The sequence below is a fragment of the Impatiens glandulifera genome, chromosome 7, assembly GCF_907164915.1.
Source record: "Impatiens glandulifera chromosome 7, dImpGla2.1, whole genome shotgun sequence".
Classification (NCBI taxonomy): domain Eukaryota; kingdom Viridiplantae; phylum Streptophyta; class Magnoliopsida; order Ericales; family Balsaminaceae; genus Impatiens; species Impatiens glandulifera.
Genome location: NC_061868.1, coordinates 29,190,823 through 29,208,413, shown reverse-complemented (window position 1 = coordinate 29,208,413; position 17,591 = coordinate 29,190,823). Strand labels below are relative to the sequence as shown.

Here is a 17,591-nt window from a genome sequence, read left to right as displayed (position 1 = left end):
TCCAACTGCAACTCCAAGGACTCACCTTCAGGTTATTAAGTGTTTAAATAAATTGTTAAACTGATAATAAGTTGTATAGCTCTGTTTCCATTAGATTCATGAGAAGAGGAACAAGAGCCAATGCATCTACACCATCTGAAGTGACTGACCGAGACAACTTCTTATCCGGTCTTGTTGATGCCTTGAGGGATCAAAACCGGATATAAAATGAGCAGATGAGGGACCAAAATCGAATCCAAAACGAGCAGATGCGTGAAATGTTCCAAGAAAATGGGTCTATTCTGAACCATGCTAGCAACACCCATGAGGGAGGAAGTCAACCACCAGCATACAAACAATTCATGAGCTTCAAACCAACAGACTTTAAAGGAAGTACTGATCCAATGGTAGATGAGGAGTGGATGTAGTCAATGGAGACGATTTTCGAGTTTATGCAATGCAGCAACTCGGATAGGCTAAGGTGTGCATCTTTTATGTTCAAAGATGATGCAAGAATCTGGTGGCAAGGAGCCAAGTCCACCATCGACCTTAATGCAACAACCTGGGAAGAATTCAAGGATGTATTTTATGGCAAGTACTTCACATTAAGCACCAGAAATAAGTTGGACAGGGAGTTTCTGGAAATCCGCCAGGGGGATGCAAGTGTTGCTGACTATGTTAAGAAGTTTGAGCGGGGTAAATATTTTGCACCAATGATAACAGGAAATGTTGACTTGGAGCTGAACCATTTTTTAGAAGGGCTCAATGCAACTATTCGCCGAGATATAAGGCTGAGCAATGCTGCAACCATGAGGGAAACCATTGATAGAGCACTGATGGAGGAAAAAGACAGCCAAGACATAGTTAGAGAGGCTCAGGCCAAGCGGTCTAGCTATAAAGGGAGGGATTCTATAGGGTCAGCGTCAAAACGACCCTATCAGCAAAATTATAATAACAATTCTAACCACCAAAAGTCAAGGAACATCTGGCGCACTTAACAACAACAACAGCAAAGAAGGACACCATATATAAGACCAGCAAACTAGGCCAACCTTCCAACTTCCCCTTGTGATCTTTGTGGGATCGTTCATACGGGATCGTGTCTACAGAGTTCCAACGTTTGTTTCTTATGTAAGAAAGCTGAGCATTATAAGCGTGATTGCCCACAATTGAAGAAGGTCATACTAGACAGAGTCTATTCAATGAGCCAAAAGGAGGTGAATCCAAATTCCACTATTATCACATGTAATTTATTAATTGCTGATAAATTAGCCAATACCTTGATAGATACTGGAGCAACAAATTCTTTTATTTCTACATGCTTTGTGCAACAAGCTGGCTTGAAACCAATTGAGTCCATGGCTGTTTATAAAATATCTCTACCATCTGGACCTGGTCTTAAAACTAATAAGTTTGTTAGAGCTTGTGAAATTCAGCTCCAAAATCACAAGATGTTTGTGGATCTTGTGGTGGTGGAGATGTCTGGATTTGATGTTATTTTAGGAATGGAATGGCTACTCCGTCATGAGGCTTAAATCAATTGTAAAGAGAAGTCTGTGGCACTAATTGATCATAATGGGAAGGCCTTTCTGTTCCAAGTTCAACAGTTACCTCAAATAAAATTTCCAAGTGTGTTGGCTACTGTTCATGTTATGTTGAATGAGCAGCAACCAAAGTTAGAAGATATCTTGGTGGTAAGGGAGTATCCAGGTGTGTTTCCTGCTGATGTTTCTAGGTTGTCACCAGTTAGAGAAGTAGAGTTCAGCATAATGATTAAGGTAGGTAGTCTGCCAATCTCCAAAGCACCTTACCATTTAGCACCCACCGAAATGAAAGTGTTAAAGGACCAACTGGAAGATTATTTGAGCAAGGGGTTCATTCGCCCAAGTGTGTCACCTTAGGGTGCACCAGTTCTGCTTGTGAAGAAAAAGGATGGGTCAAGACGTTTATGCATCGACTATAGGGAGCTCAACAAGGTAACAATAAAAAATAAGTATCCTTTGCCAAGGATCGACGACCTGTTCGACCAACTCAAAGGGGCTTCGGTCTTCTCCAAGATCGATCTAAGATCCGGTTATCATCAAATCCAGGTCAAGGATGAAGACATAAAGAAGACAACTTTCAGAACTCTCTATGGGCACTATGAGTTTTTAGTGATGCCATTCGGGTTGACAAATACACCAACAGTATTTATGGAGCTGATGAATAGGGTCTTTCACCCCTATTTAGATCAGTTTTGGTGGTCTTCATTGATGACATCTTGATCTACTCCAAAACAGAAGAAGAGCACCAACAACACTTGGCTTTAGTTTTGCAGGTTTTATCTAAACATCATCTATTTGCAAAATTAAGCAAGTGTGAGTTCTGAATGAGGGAAATCGCATTCTTGGGCCACATTGTTTCGTCCAAGGGCATTGAGGTTGATCCAACTAAGGTTGAAGTAGTGAAGGACTGGGCAACACCGGTAAATGTGACTGAAATCAGAAGTTTTCTGGGTCTGGCTAGCTATTACCGAAGGTTCATCAAAGGCTTCTCCAAAATAGCTCTACCCCTTACAACCTTGACGCGCAAAGATGAAAAGTTTGTGTGGTCTGATCAATGTGCCAACAACTTTGAAGTATTGAAGAGAAGCTTGATATCTGCCCATGTTCTTACCATTCCAGCCGAGGTGGGCAACTTTGTTGTGTGCACAGACACTTCCAAGAATGGCTTAGGTGTTGTGCTCATACAGAATGGGAAGGTAGTGGCTTATGCATCCAGGCAGTTGAAGATCCATGAGAGGAACTACCCCACTCACGACCTGGAGTTAGCAGTTATGGTGTTTGCTTTGAAGATATGGCGCCATTATCTCTATGGGGAAAGGTGTCAAATCTTCACCGATCATCAAAGTCTTAAGTACCTGTTCACCCAAAAATAGCTCAACATGAGGTAGAGGCGATGGCTGGAGCTAGTTAAAGACTATGACTGTGAAATAATCTATCAACCAAGGAAGGCTAACGTTATAGCTGATGCACTTAGCCATAAATCAAGCACCCTTAATCAACTTACTTCTCAACCAAACCTGATTCTGGAATTCGAGAGGCTGAACCTGGTGGTGTTAGAGCAACATCAAGAGTGCATTCTAGCGACTTTGGCAATAGTTCCGGACCTACTTAAAAGAATTTGGTTGGGGCAGGCTCAAGATCTCCAGCTGACCACATAGAGGCAAAGAGATGAGAAGAAAGACACCTCATTGTACTCAACTAAAAACAATCTGATGTATCACAAAAGCAGGCTATGGGTACCATCTATAGACTTCTTAAGGCAAGAAGTTATGGCTGAGGTGCATTCAACACCCTACTCTGTCCATCCAGGAAGCACCAAAATATTCAAAGATCTGCAGACTTTATATTGGTGGCCATGAATGAAGAAGGACATCATGAAATTTGTAAGTGAATGCTTAACTTGCTAGCAAGTCAAGATTGAGCACCAAAGACTTTTAGGGTTGCTATGTCCTTTACCAATTCCAATTTGGAAATGGGAAGACATTGTTATGGATTTTGAAGTTGGCTTGCCCAAGACCTTGCAAAAGATGGATGTCATTTGGGTCATAGTGGACCGTCTCACCAAGCTAGCTCACTTTCTTTCAATTCGCACCACCTTTTCAATGACTCATTATGCGGAGCTATACCTGTAAGAGATAGTTCGGCTGCATGACATACCAGCAAGGATAGTTTTGAACCGAGACCCGTGTTTCACTACTCATTTCTGGGAGAGTCTTCACAAGGGTCTAAGAACGAAGCTATCATTCAGCACAACCTTTCATTCCCAAACCGACGGCCAATCTGAGCATGTGATCCAAACACTTGAGGACCTGCTGCGGGCTTGTCTTATTCACTTTGGAGGCAAATGGGAACCCAGGCTGCCTTTGATTGAGTTCGTCTACAACAAAAGTTTCCAATCTTCCATTGGAATGACGCCCTTTGAAGCATTGTATGGGAAGAAGTGCAGGACACCACTACATTGGGACGAGGTAGGCGAGAGAATTGTGATTGGGCCTGAAATCGTATCCAACACCGTGGCCATGGTGGGCAAGATCCAGGAGAGGCTGCTTGCAGCTCAAAGTAGGCAGAGAAGCTATGCTGACAAGAAGCGCCGAGATCTAACTTCCAGTAGGGGTGACCACGTTTTCTTAAAGGTCTCCCCTTACAAAGGTATCATCAGATTCGGGAAAAAGGGCAAGTTAAACCCAAGATACATCGTCCCCTTTGAAATTCTGGAGGAAATAGGAGATGTTGCTTACAGACTTGCCCTGCCACCAAATCTTGATACAGTCCACAATGTTTTTCATGTTTCCAATCTAAGGAAATATATTCCAAATCCAACCCATATCATCCATCATGATGTAATGCAATGGACACTAGACTTAGCTTATGAAGAGGTCCCAACAAAAATAATTTCAACGCAGATCAGGAGGCTGCGAAATAAAGAAATCAGCATGGTGAAGGTTCTGTGGAGCAACCATTCTGCAGATGAAGCCACTTGGGAAGTAGAGGAAAACATGCAAAAAAAGTATCCCGGTTTATTCGGTATGTTTTAATTTCGGGGTCGAAATTCTTTTACGTAAAGGACCGGGTCTGTTTTTAAAGGGTCGGGTTTTGTAATGTCACTTATATATTTATAACTCTTTCGCAAATGTTTCTATTTTTCTGCTTAAGTATGTACGTTTTAAAACATCATGCACTCGGTCTAATTAAATTAGGAGTCAGAGTTGTTACAAGCAATGTGTTAATGCGTAGGTAAACCAAAGACTCGCTGCTGGCAATAGAGTTCGCCAACAGTAGAGTTGTCATCAACTGAAGATTCGCTCACAGTAGAGTTCGTCAATAGTAGAGTCGCCAACAGCAGAGTTGCCATCAACTGAAGACTCGATGGCAGCAGAGTTCGCCAACAAGAGAGTTGTCATCAAGTGAAGACTCGCTGGCAGCAGAGTTTCTATATCAGCAGAGTTCGCTAACAGCAGAGTTGCCATCAGCAGACTCGCTGGCAGCAAAGTTTCCATCAACATACTCGCTATCAGTTGAGCTGATCATCAGCTGAAGACTCAAACTGCAGAGTTGCTCAAACAACAAAGTTCTCTAGCAGCAGAGCTCACCATTAGAAGAGTTTCACGTTTTTTGACCCCTTTAACATAATAAACTTTGATTAATTCATATAGTTCGAAAATCCTTGACAATGATGTTTTCAAACTTAAGTTTCATGTTTTTTAACCCTCTGACATAATAACTCTTTAGAAAGAAAAATTTATTGTTAGAGTTAACTATATACTGTCGTTTTGCAATCTGGTCGACTAGAACATCCCTAACTTTGGTATACGCCACAAAAGATGACGTCGTTCTCTACCCCTCTAATTGGTTACGATCACTAGATTATCTCCCTACATAGCTGCTATGATGATGAGCCATATTTAGTATGTTTCACTTGTGCCCGAAATTTTGCCCCTGCATACATTTTTTTCGATTCCAACTCCTCTTTAATTCTAAAAGCTAGTTATATCCCGTTTCCATGACAGACAAGCTCTGATCTCTGAGCTCTAGTCTTTGATTTTCCCAATAGACAAGTCAAGCCCACGGGTCTACAAAGAAGGTATCTTTAGTTTCACGACTATTGTGGCTAGCCATCACACCCCAATCCCAACCAGAGTGCTTAGAAATTTTAACGGCCTCAATATTCTCAATAATCGAACCAATTTGGTTCATCTTAAGAAGAAGGGCATCTTGTCCATATTTCTTCTTAATCATAGACTTCAAGTGGTGGTACACTTCCACACCCTTCTTCATGGCCTATTTTAAAGATGAGGCCCCAATAGGGAGGATCATAAATTCTTGCAGTACAAACTTGTTAACGAATTGCGAACAACTATTGATGACATTGAATGTTGATATTGGTATCACCAAATATTTGTTACGGGGTAGACTATCAATGTTCTGGTAGAGGGGATCTTGTTCACAAATGCACTAACTTTTTTTTAAAAGGTTTTGTTCTGCTTCTTCTTTGAAATGCGATTAATCTTTGCGAGTTAAGCATATAACCCACAAACACACTTAACCATTTAACTAAGTGCATAACTTACCGCATGACGAGTTCGAAGTCAGGACCTCAGGGAGACTGGGGATATCTACCTCTTGTTGTCGCTAAGCTAGAAGAGAGAATAACATCAACTTTAATGTGTTGGTGGATCTTGTTTACAGATGCACCAACTTTACCAATTGCTGGTGAATAAGTCCAGATAACATTTGCGCCCAACTTTTGTTTGCATCAACCCCATTCATTTCTATTTCTTCCAACAATAAGGATCATTCACCACGGTGAGCAATTCTCCGGCAATAACTCGTCCCAACAATGATGATCGGAAACTTGTTCTTCTTCCATCTGGTTGATCCCGGCCACCAAAAAATCAATTATTCAAGTTTTATAAAGATCCACATACTAATCTACCACAAACAGTAGGGGAATGAAAGAAAACAGAGATATATATAGAGAAAAAAAAAGGAAGATGAGGGTCTAACATTGATGAGTCGAGCTGAAACTCGTGGCATTGAGTAGGAAATGATAGCTCATTGTGATGATAATCTAGCTATTGCCATGAAGTTTCAGGGCATTTTGAGTTCATCTTGCTTTCTATTGTTGCTTATAATGGATGAGAGATTCGAATTGTTTATAGAAATTAGAGTTGGGCTTGAACATGATATATAATATATAAGAAAAATATTTGCACGTTAATCTGTGTTTTATCTTTTGTGTGTTACTATCTTACCCACATCTTATCTTTAGTTATCTTTAGTGATGTTAAAATTTGTGTGTTTCTATCTTAGCCACTAAGTTCAAAATAAGATGTATGGTTACCCACATCTTTAGTGATGTTTTCAACTTATTACATTACCTGATCCGTCCACTCCACCAAACAATATTGAACAAATTCAAAGTTGGTTGACATAAATTAGGTGAATAAGCATAAAATAATTTAACCCTTTATTTTTATACTAATGGGTAGGTCACCTAGGGCTTATTTACATATCATACCCTAGATTCTAGTAACAGTACTAGTAGTAATACTGTATTATTAGATTAGACTGAAAATCAAAATTAAAACATCCTTTTACGGAAAGTTCTAGAAGATGCCTTAGAAACCAAAAAACCAACTCCCACCCCGACGCACACCACCCAAAAGCCAACGTCAACCGCCTTCCTGACCCCTTCCAACTCGAAATCAACAGTATCTTCACCGCCGCCTTCCGCCGCCGCCGCAAAGCATTCGCTGCAGCAACAACAGCACCCTTCCGCCGCCTCATTCTCCGGCTCCGTTTCCTTCTCCTCTTCCGGAATCTCCTCCAAACAACCTCTGTAACAGTAATTAAACCTCCCCTTGCGGCGCCGCCTCACCACCATATCAACCTTCTCTGTCAATTTCATCTCTTCACCCTCACCTTCGATCAAAACCTCCGCCTCCTCCGCCCCCCGAAAACAACCCAATTCCATCTCCCTCTCTAACGCGCACTTACACTCCATCTTCCACTCCCTGCTTAACTCGCTTCCTTGCCTGAAAATCCCTTTTATAAACTTCTCATCTTTAACGTAAACCTCGAATCTCGACCCCGAACTGGTTCTCACTCTCTCCCTGCTTCCGTAGGTGACCGCCTCACCGGAGAGGACGCGGTGGAGCGTGACGAAGGCGGGTGAATCGGGTCGGATATAGGATCCATCGATCTGAAGTGGGTTTCCGTTGATTCGTGGAAGATAATGAAGGGTGAGGTAATCGGGTAAAGGGTTATTATTATTATTATTATTAATGCAGTTGATATTAGATAGACGAATGTAAAAGGCTTTGATGTTTAAACAATCTCTCTCGATAATCTGCTGCTGCAAACCTCGGCACATGATTGATGATGATGAAAGAAAATGGTGAAGATGAAGGAAGGGCATCAAGGGTTTTTATTGAATTAAGGAATTCAGGGGGTGCAGAGGCACCCGGTTTTTGACTACCCACGTATACAATACGACAATACGTGTCCCGCGTCTTGATTTCCGAGCCTGAATTCATTATTGGTTCAAGCTGGCAAGCAGCACAATAACGCCTTGTTTGCTTTTCCATCTTAATAATAAAAAAAAATGGATTCCAAAATAAATTTGGACTTGATTGATGTGGGCTTGTTTAATCAAATTTTTTCAGTCAAATGCCATAGTAATTTATTTGAAAAGTCTGATTTAGCTCGAGTTCTTATAATAATAATTTATAATAATTTCACTCTAAGAATTTTATATAAATGAAAAAAATATTATATATCGGAATTTATATATGTCATGCAAACGTAAAATTGTCAACTCGCTTATTTTACATTTATATAGAATCTTTTGTGCATAGAATTGAGATTCAATTAGTGATGTCTATGTATTAAGATAGTTGATGTTAAGTTAAATTTGAGATGGTTTAGATCAGGGACAACTCAGATTCTGTGGTGGGATGGCTTAAAAAAATTTTAAGATGGGTTAAAGTAAAAAAACGAAATTTTTTTTGAATAAAACGGGTAAATAAAAATAATTTTACCATTTTTTAATAATTAAATAAATAAAATAGTGAATACTATTGAATTTTTTTTTAAAAAGTAGGAGGTAATGTCACATTTTAACGGTAAAAAAATATATTTTTTTTCGGGGTAGGTTTCCGCCCACCCGAGCCCCTACATAGATTCGTCCCTGATTTAGATGTCGTATCTACATATTTGGGTAATCATTATAATTATTTATGATAATCTATTTAGTTGGAAAAAATTAGAGTTTTAATGAATTATAATTGTTTAATTCATATAATTTATAATGATATTATTTTAACGTTTTTTAGATTCGTTCAGAAAAATCGGTAAATTGTTCGAAAAATTAAATTGCCTTTCTCCAGTATCTAGGAACTCGTACATTTATTTTATTTTCTAAATAATTATTATCATTTTTTAATATATATGGGCTTTTTTAAAAAATAATTTATATTAATTAAAAAAAATAATTAACAAACAACACCTTAGATCCACTGTTTCATTTGCGTCCGTCCGTGATGAACCGCCTTAGAAAGGTTTTAGTTTTATTCTTATTTTAAGATTTATTGAGTTTTTTTATATTTTGTTTGTGTTAAATGATAAATATTTTTAATATAATTGATTTACCTGTTATAAGAAAATAAGTAAGGCAGTTTGTATGTTTTAATTAGGTTATTTGAATTGGTTAATAAAATAATACGAGTTGATGAGATTAAAAAATATGAGTTGATGAATTAAAAAATAAGGGGAAATAGTCCTACGAGTCTTCAAACAAAAAATAATAATATCATATGACAAACCCAATCCATTTTAAACAAGAAAAAAATATATTTTTTAAAACATAATATTTTCCCAATTAATTGAGTAGAAAAGATAACTAAACAGAATAAAATTGAAACGACAATTGAAAAAACATATTTTCAAATTGAGAATAAAAAACACGAGATTTGAACCGGTCACTTAACAATTCACCATCATCAACAAAATTACAAGTAATAGTTCACTCTAGATATAACCAAGCTAGAGTCTAATCAATTACATCAAGATTACACAACAAAATTGACAAATAACAACAAAGAACAAAAAGAGCAAGATAAACTTACTTTATTAATTCTGCAATTCTGGTTTCTCTTGGATTAACTTAGAAGTTTCATAAAACAATTTTCATCGTTCAGAACGTAGCCCTAAAAATAATCAACAAGTTGTCAACATTTGAAGTCGATCAAATGATGTAAACTTTTATAAACGAAAATCTTCTCCAATTGCTACCTTAACCCATTCATCTGTTTTTTCTTTTCCCTCTCTTCTTCTGTGAAACCCACTGAAAACCTGAATGAAAAATAATGTCATTCCGTGAGCTTAAATAAATCTCACATCTAGTTGGGTCTCTACAATTAGGAGGACAAAACCCAACAAACTCTTCCGACCGACTAACTGGAGGGCAATGTCAACCCGGCAACCGAGCGACAAAACACAAACTTGTTTCGTGACAACACATTCGTCATAATATCTGATTCATTGTTTCAATAATACCATTGTCACTGTTACAGATGTAAGAGGTCGGGTAGTTTCTTGGTCCTCTGCCGGTGGAGGACCCACGACAATGACGGAACGCCCCGAATAATCGACCTGTTTGCCAAGCAGAGTTTCACGAAATCTTCCCTCTTTGCCTTCAATTACATCTGAAAACGATTTGTAAACTTTATTATGACCGTCCCTCATTGGCTGTCCCCGGATTCCATTATCAAGAAGTGTATCGACGGCTTACGATCCCTCCGTAACCAGTCATCCATAATATCAAATAAATCATTTTCATCTTTGGTAAATTTACCAAGGGTTATAGTCATAATAATTCTCCTATTCAACTACTTCGACCATTTCCGAACACCTCATAGTATTTTTGGGTCGCCCGAAGATTCAATCATTTATGTATGATTTGATTTTTCGCGCACTGCCCCTTTAATCTAATGGGTTTCGAATAAAAAAACCATTTAGTCGCCCATAACCTGACCTAAGGAAATCCATGAACTCAATTCAATTATTTTTTTTAATGTTTCAAAAAAACTGCATTGGATTTCACAATAATATTTTTAGCAGGTTTATTTTAGATTATCCTTGTCTTTGTTTATGTCTCGGATTGGAACAAATTACTATAATTCGTCCCCGCCTACGGATTAATCGACATTTTTCACAAATTTTACGAACAGAAGCTCTTATTTTCATATTTTTCATTCCTTACCTTAATTCTGAATTGACTTGTTGGAAGAAAATGGATTTCTTGGAATTTTGAATCTCGAATAGTATTTATCTGGTGTGGTTCCGGAGGATCCAGCTACAGGAGAATCAGGAACAGAGAGCTTTCCTCCCTTTTTCCGCCCGACTCTTTGGTCTTAAGAGCATCTCCAACGCATGACCTGTGCCCGCATCGAACAGCGTGGAAAAGGGCACGTCATTGTTTTTTTCATTTTTTGCATTCTAGGTAAAAGCAAAAAGAGGGCAGTGCCCTCTATGCCGGTCATGCCCAACTCTGACATTTTCATTATTATATAATATAATATACTTTATAATATAGGAATATTAGTTATATATTTAATTATACTATTTTTTCTTACTATTTTTAATAACATTATAATAACATTAAATAAATATATATTCTAAAATTTTACTATAATATATAATATTTAATTATATATTTAATTATAAAAATATTATAATATATTTTAAATTATAAAAATATTTTAAGTTATAATTACACTAACATGTTTTAAGGGTAAAATTCTTAAATTTTTCTATAATATATATAATATAGGAATATTACTTATATATTTAATTAATAAATATATATTTTAAATAAATTAATATATTTTTTATTAATTATATTAACACGTTTTTAAGGGTTTAAATTCTCAAATTTTCCTATAATATAGGAATATTAGTTATAATAGTATAAATTAGTTATTTATTTAAAATAGTATAAATAAAATTCACATTTAAATTATTTAGATAAGAGGGTGGGCATTGAAGTGTTTTGCCCAAGTACAACATGTGCCTACTTTCTGCTGATGTAGAATATTGATTTGACAAAATAAGAGGGCAGAGGTCTTGTGGGCTGCTGATGCTCTAAAAATGCTGGTTTATATAAATCCTAAAAAAAGGCAACTAAAAAAATTAGAGGGGTCACCCTTTTTTTTAATAAAAAAAAGGTTCAAATGGAATCATATTTTTCTTTACTTGTGTTAAATGATAAATATTTTTAATATAATTGATTTACCTGTTATAAAAAATTAAGTAAGGCAGTTTGTATGTTTTAATTAAGTTATTTGAATTGTTTAATAAAAAATATGAGTGGATGAGATTAAACAATATTAGTTGAAGAATTATAAAATAAGGGAAAATATTCATATAATAGTCATATGTATTGGGTTTGTCATGTGAGATTATTTTTAAATATAAATGAAATATTTTTTACTTTTTTAAACTGTAATGAAACTGTAATCCCTTAGATAATTTTATTTATTTATTTAAGTTAAACTAGTAAATTATTTTTATATTAAATAGAAAATTGTTAGTTAATTTTTTATTTTTTATTTGTTAGACTTTGCTTCTATCATAATGAAATAGAAGTGATAACTTATTAATTAAATGCACAAATATGATATACATGAACACGGGTGAATAAAACAGATTTAAGAGATTATTTAAATTCAATTTGTTGTAATTTTAGTAAATTAGTTAACATAAAATACTTTATTCTTGTTTGAAAATTCAAATGTTGATGAAATAGTTAATCAATTATAATAAATCATTTTATTTTAATTTCAAATTTAAGTTTATCAAGAGATTAATTGAATTGTGTCTTTGGAAATTGGAACATTAAAATCTATTAAAGATTATAATGTTCAAAATCAACACTAATTATTAGTTTTAACAAAATACAATTTGAGACTCTTAGTTTTACTCAAGAGATTATTGGTTTTATCTATCCTAAATTCAAAATTCAAAAATTAATATTTTTTATTTAAAAATATCAATACTAATACATTTAAATGTTAATCAATAAGTACTTATTTAGAGATGAGCTATTTTCATTCACTCTTACTAGTATAAGAACATGGATAAGGATTACACACCAATCCTATTAAATAACATTAAAGATTTTACGATCATATATTGAATCCAGTACACATGGACCAAATAAAATGATGTCATTCAACACAAATTTTGTTAGTTAAAAGATGCGAGTCACGCTATTTTTTTTTTTAAACGGTTTAACACAATTTCATTAAAAAGCCCAAAAGTGGAAATTGTCAATAATCAAAACTAGACAAAACCTAGTTTTGATTGTAAGATAACAAACAAAAGACCCAAAAGTTTCTGAATGGTGACAGTCAAATCACATTACAAAATACAAATTAAAATGAACAAAGACTACAATCTAGTTATCCTAACATATGTTGTCTCCATATCCGTCTTTTGACCATATTGACTTCTTCCATGTCCCAATCTTCTCGTGTTCTTCATGAAGAGAGATTGAATTGAAGTAAATAATGATGTATGTCTACTCTTATTGTTTAATTTTCCCCTATATGAACTCGTACTAACATAATAAAATGTTTTTTTTTCAGAATATCAAGGTTTTTGTCACTACTTTTCTCTACTTCAGTTTTCCGTGTTTGAGGATCAACAACCTTAGTTTCCTTCTTATCTGTTGTATCTTTGCTTTCATCTTCTGCATCTTCATCTTCCTTGCATTTAGGTTTATCTACTTTAGAATTCCCTGTTTCATCAATTTCCTTTCCTTTCTAACTTTCCTCTTCTTGAGTTTGATTTCCTTTTGTTCCTTCACCCGAATTCTGAACATATTTCCCTTTGGCATTGCTTTCTTTTGCTGCTTGTTTTTCCACAACTGTTTCATTTGTACTAGGAAGCTTTTGTTGTTGGTCTTCTCCATTATGCATTTGTTGTTCCTGATTTGTTTTTTAGTTGGCCATTAATTTAGGGAATCTCATTATAGAATGTTTAAAGGTATTACAGTTTACGCATCTGTACGGTCGTCATTCATAGTGTATGCCCATCTTGGTAGCATTTCCCTTTCGATCAACCACTGTAATTTCGTCGGGGAGAACGTTTCTAGGTTGAACTTCAACGCTCATCCTAGCATATGTGAGATTTTCGCTTTCCTTAGTGATTTTGTCCATGTATAGCGGGTTTCCTAGAAGGCTAGCGAAATGGCTTAAGGCTTCCGCGTTGTACATGTGGGGAGAGATATTTCGCAACTTGAACCAGATTTGTACTATTTCTTTTAGAATATTGTCATAGCTAGTATCCTCCTTCCATTTTTCGAGCTTCATGCATTATTTCTCCACGTGTGTATGTCCCAACTCTAAAATTTTCTCAAGATTAGCCTCTTGATTGAATTTTAGGAAATACATGTCGTGACTGTTAGAGGTGACCTTCATTAGACATTCTTTTCCCCATTGCTTCATGAGTTCTTCCTTGGTGGCATCAAAAGTGGAAGGTTCTTTCCCAATATAATTACCCACTATCACCTGTTCCCATGATCGAACACATTTTTCTTCCATGTCTGATGGTAGCTTGAACTCAAAGGGATTTTTGAGTTTTTCCACCTTTGTTTTGAACGCACTCATAAAAATCTGTCCCTTTTCTGTGATTTTGTTTTTACTTTCTTTTGCTAAGTTTTGACCCTATTTTGTGTTTGAATTATTCTTCCATACTTGATCAACCTGCCAATGATGGTTATTATTTAGAGTATAAACCTTTGTCTTGGTACATTTTTCCAACTCTTTCATTGTGTTGACGGACCAGCTAACAATAATGACATACTCTTCTTTTTTTTAGAAGGTTCCAATCTTGGAGGTAATGCATGTTTACCTGAATAGTGATTTGCTGAGCCATTTCTTTTTTGAGAATCATTTCTCCATTCTTAGCTTGTATCAACATCCTTAAAATTTAGTTTCTCATCCCTTTGAGGTTTTCCCTCTCATTAAAACCAACCCTCTATTTGCTTTTTGCTTTCTCTTCGGTTTCCCCTATTTTCCCTTCTTTCTTGTTTACTGCATTATTCTGACATTTGTTTCCAACCCTGATTTCTTCCAGACCAACATTATTTTTCTTTTGTTCCTCTGTACTTTCATTTTCTTGTTGGTCGCCTCTGTTTTATTTTGCTTTCATTTTTTCCTCTGTGACTGGCCAGTTTTATCAGATTAATTCTGATTCCCAAAAGAATCAACAACAAATTCATTTTAAAAAGTTTATTTATTTGACAATCAATATGTATTATATTTTTGCTCTTATCTCCGTTGACATTCATCTTAACAGAATTATCGAAGGCTATAGTGGAAGAAGACATACCTAGACACTAGCACAATCTATGAGGATTTCAGTTCAAAGGAAGAGAAAGATGTGAATTCAGAAAAGGATTCCCTACGGATCGGGAACCCAACTCACGATTTCCGTCTACGATCCATCGTGGCTTCTTCTTGATAGCCTTCGATGATGTCTTCCTCGTGACAACGAGCTTTGGAAGAGACTTCGTTGCAACTTGAAATTTTTTGGAGTTCACCTGGAGTACTACTCTACGGTTTCTTCTCTAGTGGCCAACACTTGAAGATTTTAGAGATAAAAATAGAGGTTAGAGTTGAGGTTAGTCTTCACCTAGCCTCTTCCTAATCTCGACTCAATCAACTAACCTAAGCAGGTTGTACTAATTCATCAAATAATTCAGTAGTCAATCAATTTATAACTTAATTAATTGGAATTGAACAAACTATAAATCAACTTAACGTGCATTCAGCAATTCACATTAAGCGATTAAGAAATAAGAAAAAGCTACTTGAACAACTGAAGAAGAAGTAGTTGTTGGAATGGAATTTTCTAGAGAAGCATAATTCTCTTATCGCGTTGCAAGTGTTCTTGAATTGGTATCTTAGCTCTCTAGTCAAGTCTCTCTCTAAGTGTCAAGAATTTTAGCAAATAACCAAAAGTTAAGAGTAATTGCCTTCAATTGTGAAGGAATGTGTTTACGTGAGGGATATTCTTATAATACTAGAATTTTATAATCGGTAACTTAGTTAATGAGTTGAACCGCCCAATTTCTCCACTCATCCGAGTATTGGCTGAGTTTCTTCTTATAAGTAATTGGTCACACTACACATTGAGCTTTGAAACAAGCCAAATGGTCAAGTGTATGCCAAGTTACACATTTTATAAATTAAGTCTTTTCTTGTCTCGATTTTCAGCTATCTTATTCATATAGAGACTTCAAATGGTTATAACTTTTTACGCAAATCACCATTGGAAATGTATTGAGGTTGGATAAAGGTTTTGTCTTGTCCATGAAATTCAATACAGGCTGTGTGTTCATGCAATTCTCGATAGAACGCCATTGACCTCAAAATGAATAGTCTAGCGTCCGATTGACCTAGCGTGAGTTGTAGGTCGAGCCGTGAGTGCTACTTGTTATCAATATAAAGCCAACTCAAAAATCTTTCCAATGGTAGCTTATTTGCACCAAATGGTTAAGTGAGTCAAAAGATATGAATTTTTAAAGTCACATCAAGCTTTAGTTTGCTTTAGGATTAAAGTTGATGTGCTTGCATCAAGTTGTTGGGTTGTATAGACCACCTTAGTCATCGAATGTACACTCGGGACTAGTGTCATTCGATCGGATTGTGTCTTAGCTTTCCAACCATATGTAATAAATAATTTTTAGGATTTTAGCTCAAATTATGAATTTCTAATCATTAGCATGTCTGGTTTGATCCTATATTGGTTGCATCGTCTTGCACTGCCAGTTTATTGGGTTTAAAAGCTTCGAATCAAATTAGGATTCAAACGGGCCTTGTAGAGGACTCCTTAAGCTTTCCAAAACATACAAAATTATTTAAAACCATCCAGCATAGAGATATGGGTGAATTTTTAAAGTTGAAAGCCCTTGTTGATTTTTCTTCGACCAATCAATACCAAAATCAACGTATTTGGGCGTTTTTCAAATGAGGTGTGCGCCGGGAGTTAGCATGATGTTACTCGGTCATTTAAAAAGCCTTGGATGCACAGGAACTCTTGTGTTGACTTTCGTTGACTCAATCTTAACCCGTCTAAATTGACTCGATTTTGACTCTTTTTCTTTTTGAAAGCCTTCTATTCAAAATTACAAATATCAATATTATACTAAAAATCATAATTTTTTGAACCGGTTAATTTGAATGTATCAAGTTTCCCAAATTCCGAGTTTTCATGAAAAGTGGTGTTTGGATGCAAGAACAAGCCCAACAATAAGTATTTTGTACATTTTGCCCAATAGCAATAGTATACTCAAAGTTCATGATTTTTCAAATCGGTCAATTGAAAGTGTTGGATCATCTAAAGTCTGAGTATTTTTTAAAATTATGTTTAGATCGTTTTTTCAAGAGTCATTCTAAGCTATTTTCACAAAGTGTTTCTGATTTATGTTCTCCCGGTCTAATAATCAAATATGATTATCATACTAGACCAGCCAGACTTATTTTAATTTTGGGGTGTGAAAATGAGGTGTCTACAGTCGTCACCCAATTTTATTGAAAATTAGGAAAACAAAGTGTCATGTATATGAACACGGGTTTTGAGATTCTGTTTATGGGTCGGTGTTTGGTTACACATGGGAAAGGGCATTGGTGCTATGTCTCATTTGCCCACCTAAAAGGTGGTTTCTACATAATTTGACCATTTATTTAAAATACAAATTTTACATATTTTTAAATTAAAAGAAAACATTCATCCTATCCACATGTTTCTATCATTTATATATTCTATTATTAGGGCATGCTCCTATGTTATGTCATATTTGTGATAAATATATGAGTTATCAATAGGAGGATCATACATGTATCGTAAAGACAAAGAAATGAGCAAAACCTTGAACAATTCTAAAAATTTAGATTAATAAAGCAAAATGTTAGTTTAATATCTAGATCACACATAAATTTTTCTTATAATTTTTGGAACCACCGAACACAAGATATGAACACCACAAATAGGACAGAATGA

General features: G+C 35.6%; 2 protein-coding genes across 2 annotated transcripts; one reads left to right on the top strand and one right to left on the bottom strand.

The window, feature by feature from the left end:
• Positions 1 to 410: 410 nt before the first annotated feature.
• On the top strand, positions 411 to 1,514 carry LOC124909693. The gene is made up of 2 exons (XM_047450346.1): positions 411 to 842; positions 1,089 to 1,514. The coding sequence occupies exons 1-2, from the start codon at positions 411 to 413 to the stop codon at positions 1,512 to 1,514; spliced, it is 858 nt and encodes a 285-aa protein (XP_047306302.1).
• A 5,590-nt stretch (positions 1,515 to 7,104) lies between these two features.
• On the bottom strand, positions 7,105 to 7,896 carry LOC124909692. The gene has a single exon (XM_047450345.1). It carries the CDS (start codon positions 7,894 to 7,896, stop codon positions 7,105 to 7,107), a length of 792 nt encoding a protein of 263 aa, XP_047306301.1.
• Positions 7,897 to 17,591: the final 9,695 nt, after the last annotated feature.

What these genes read in the sequence shown, in the direction of transcription:
- LOC124909692 (XM_047450345.1), bottom strand. Translation starts at nt 7,896, where the DNA reads ATGTGCCGAGGTTTGCAGCAGCAGATTATCGAGAGAGATTGTTTAAAC.
- LOC124909693 (XM_047450346.1), top strand. Translation starts at nt 411, where the DNA reads ATGGAGACGATTTTCGAGTTTATGCAATGCAGCAACTCGGATAGGCTA. An exon ending in AAAAAGACAGCCAAGACATA is followed by an intron (nt 843 to 1,088) that starts GTTAGAGAGGCT and finishes TCGTGTCTACAG; the next exon opens with AGTTCCAACGTTTGTTTCTT.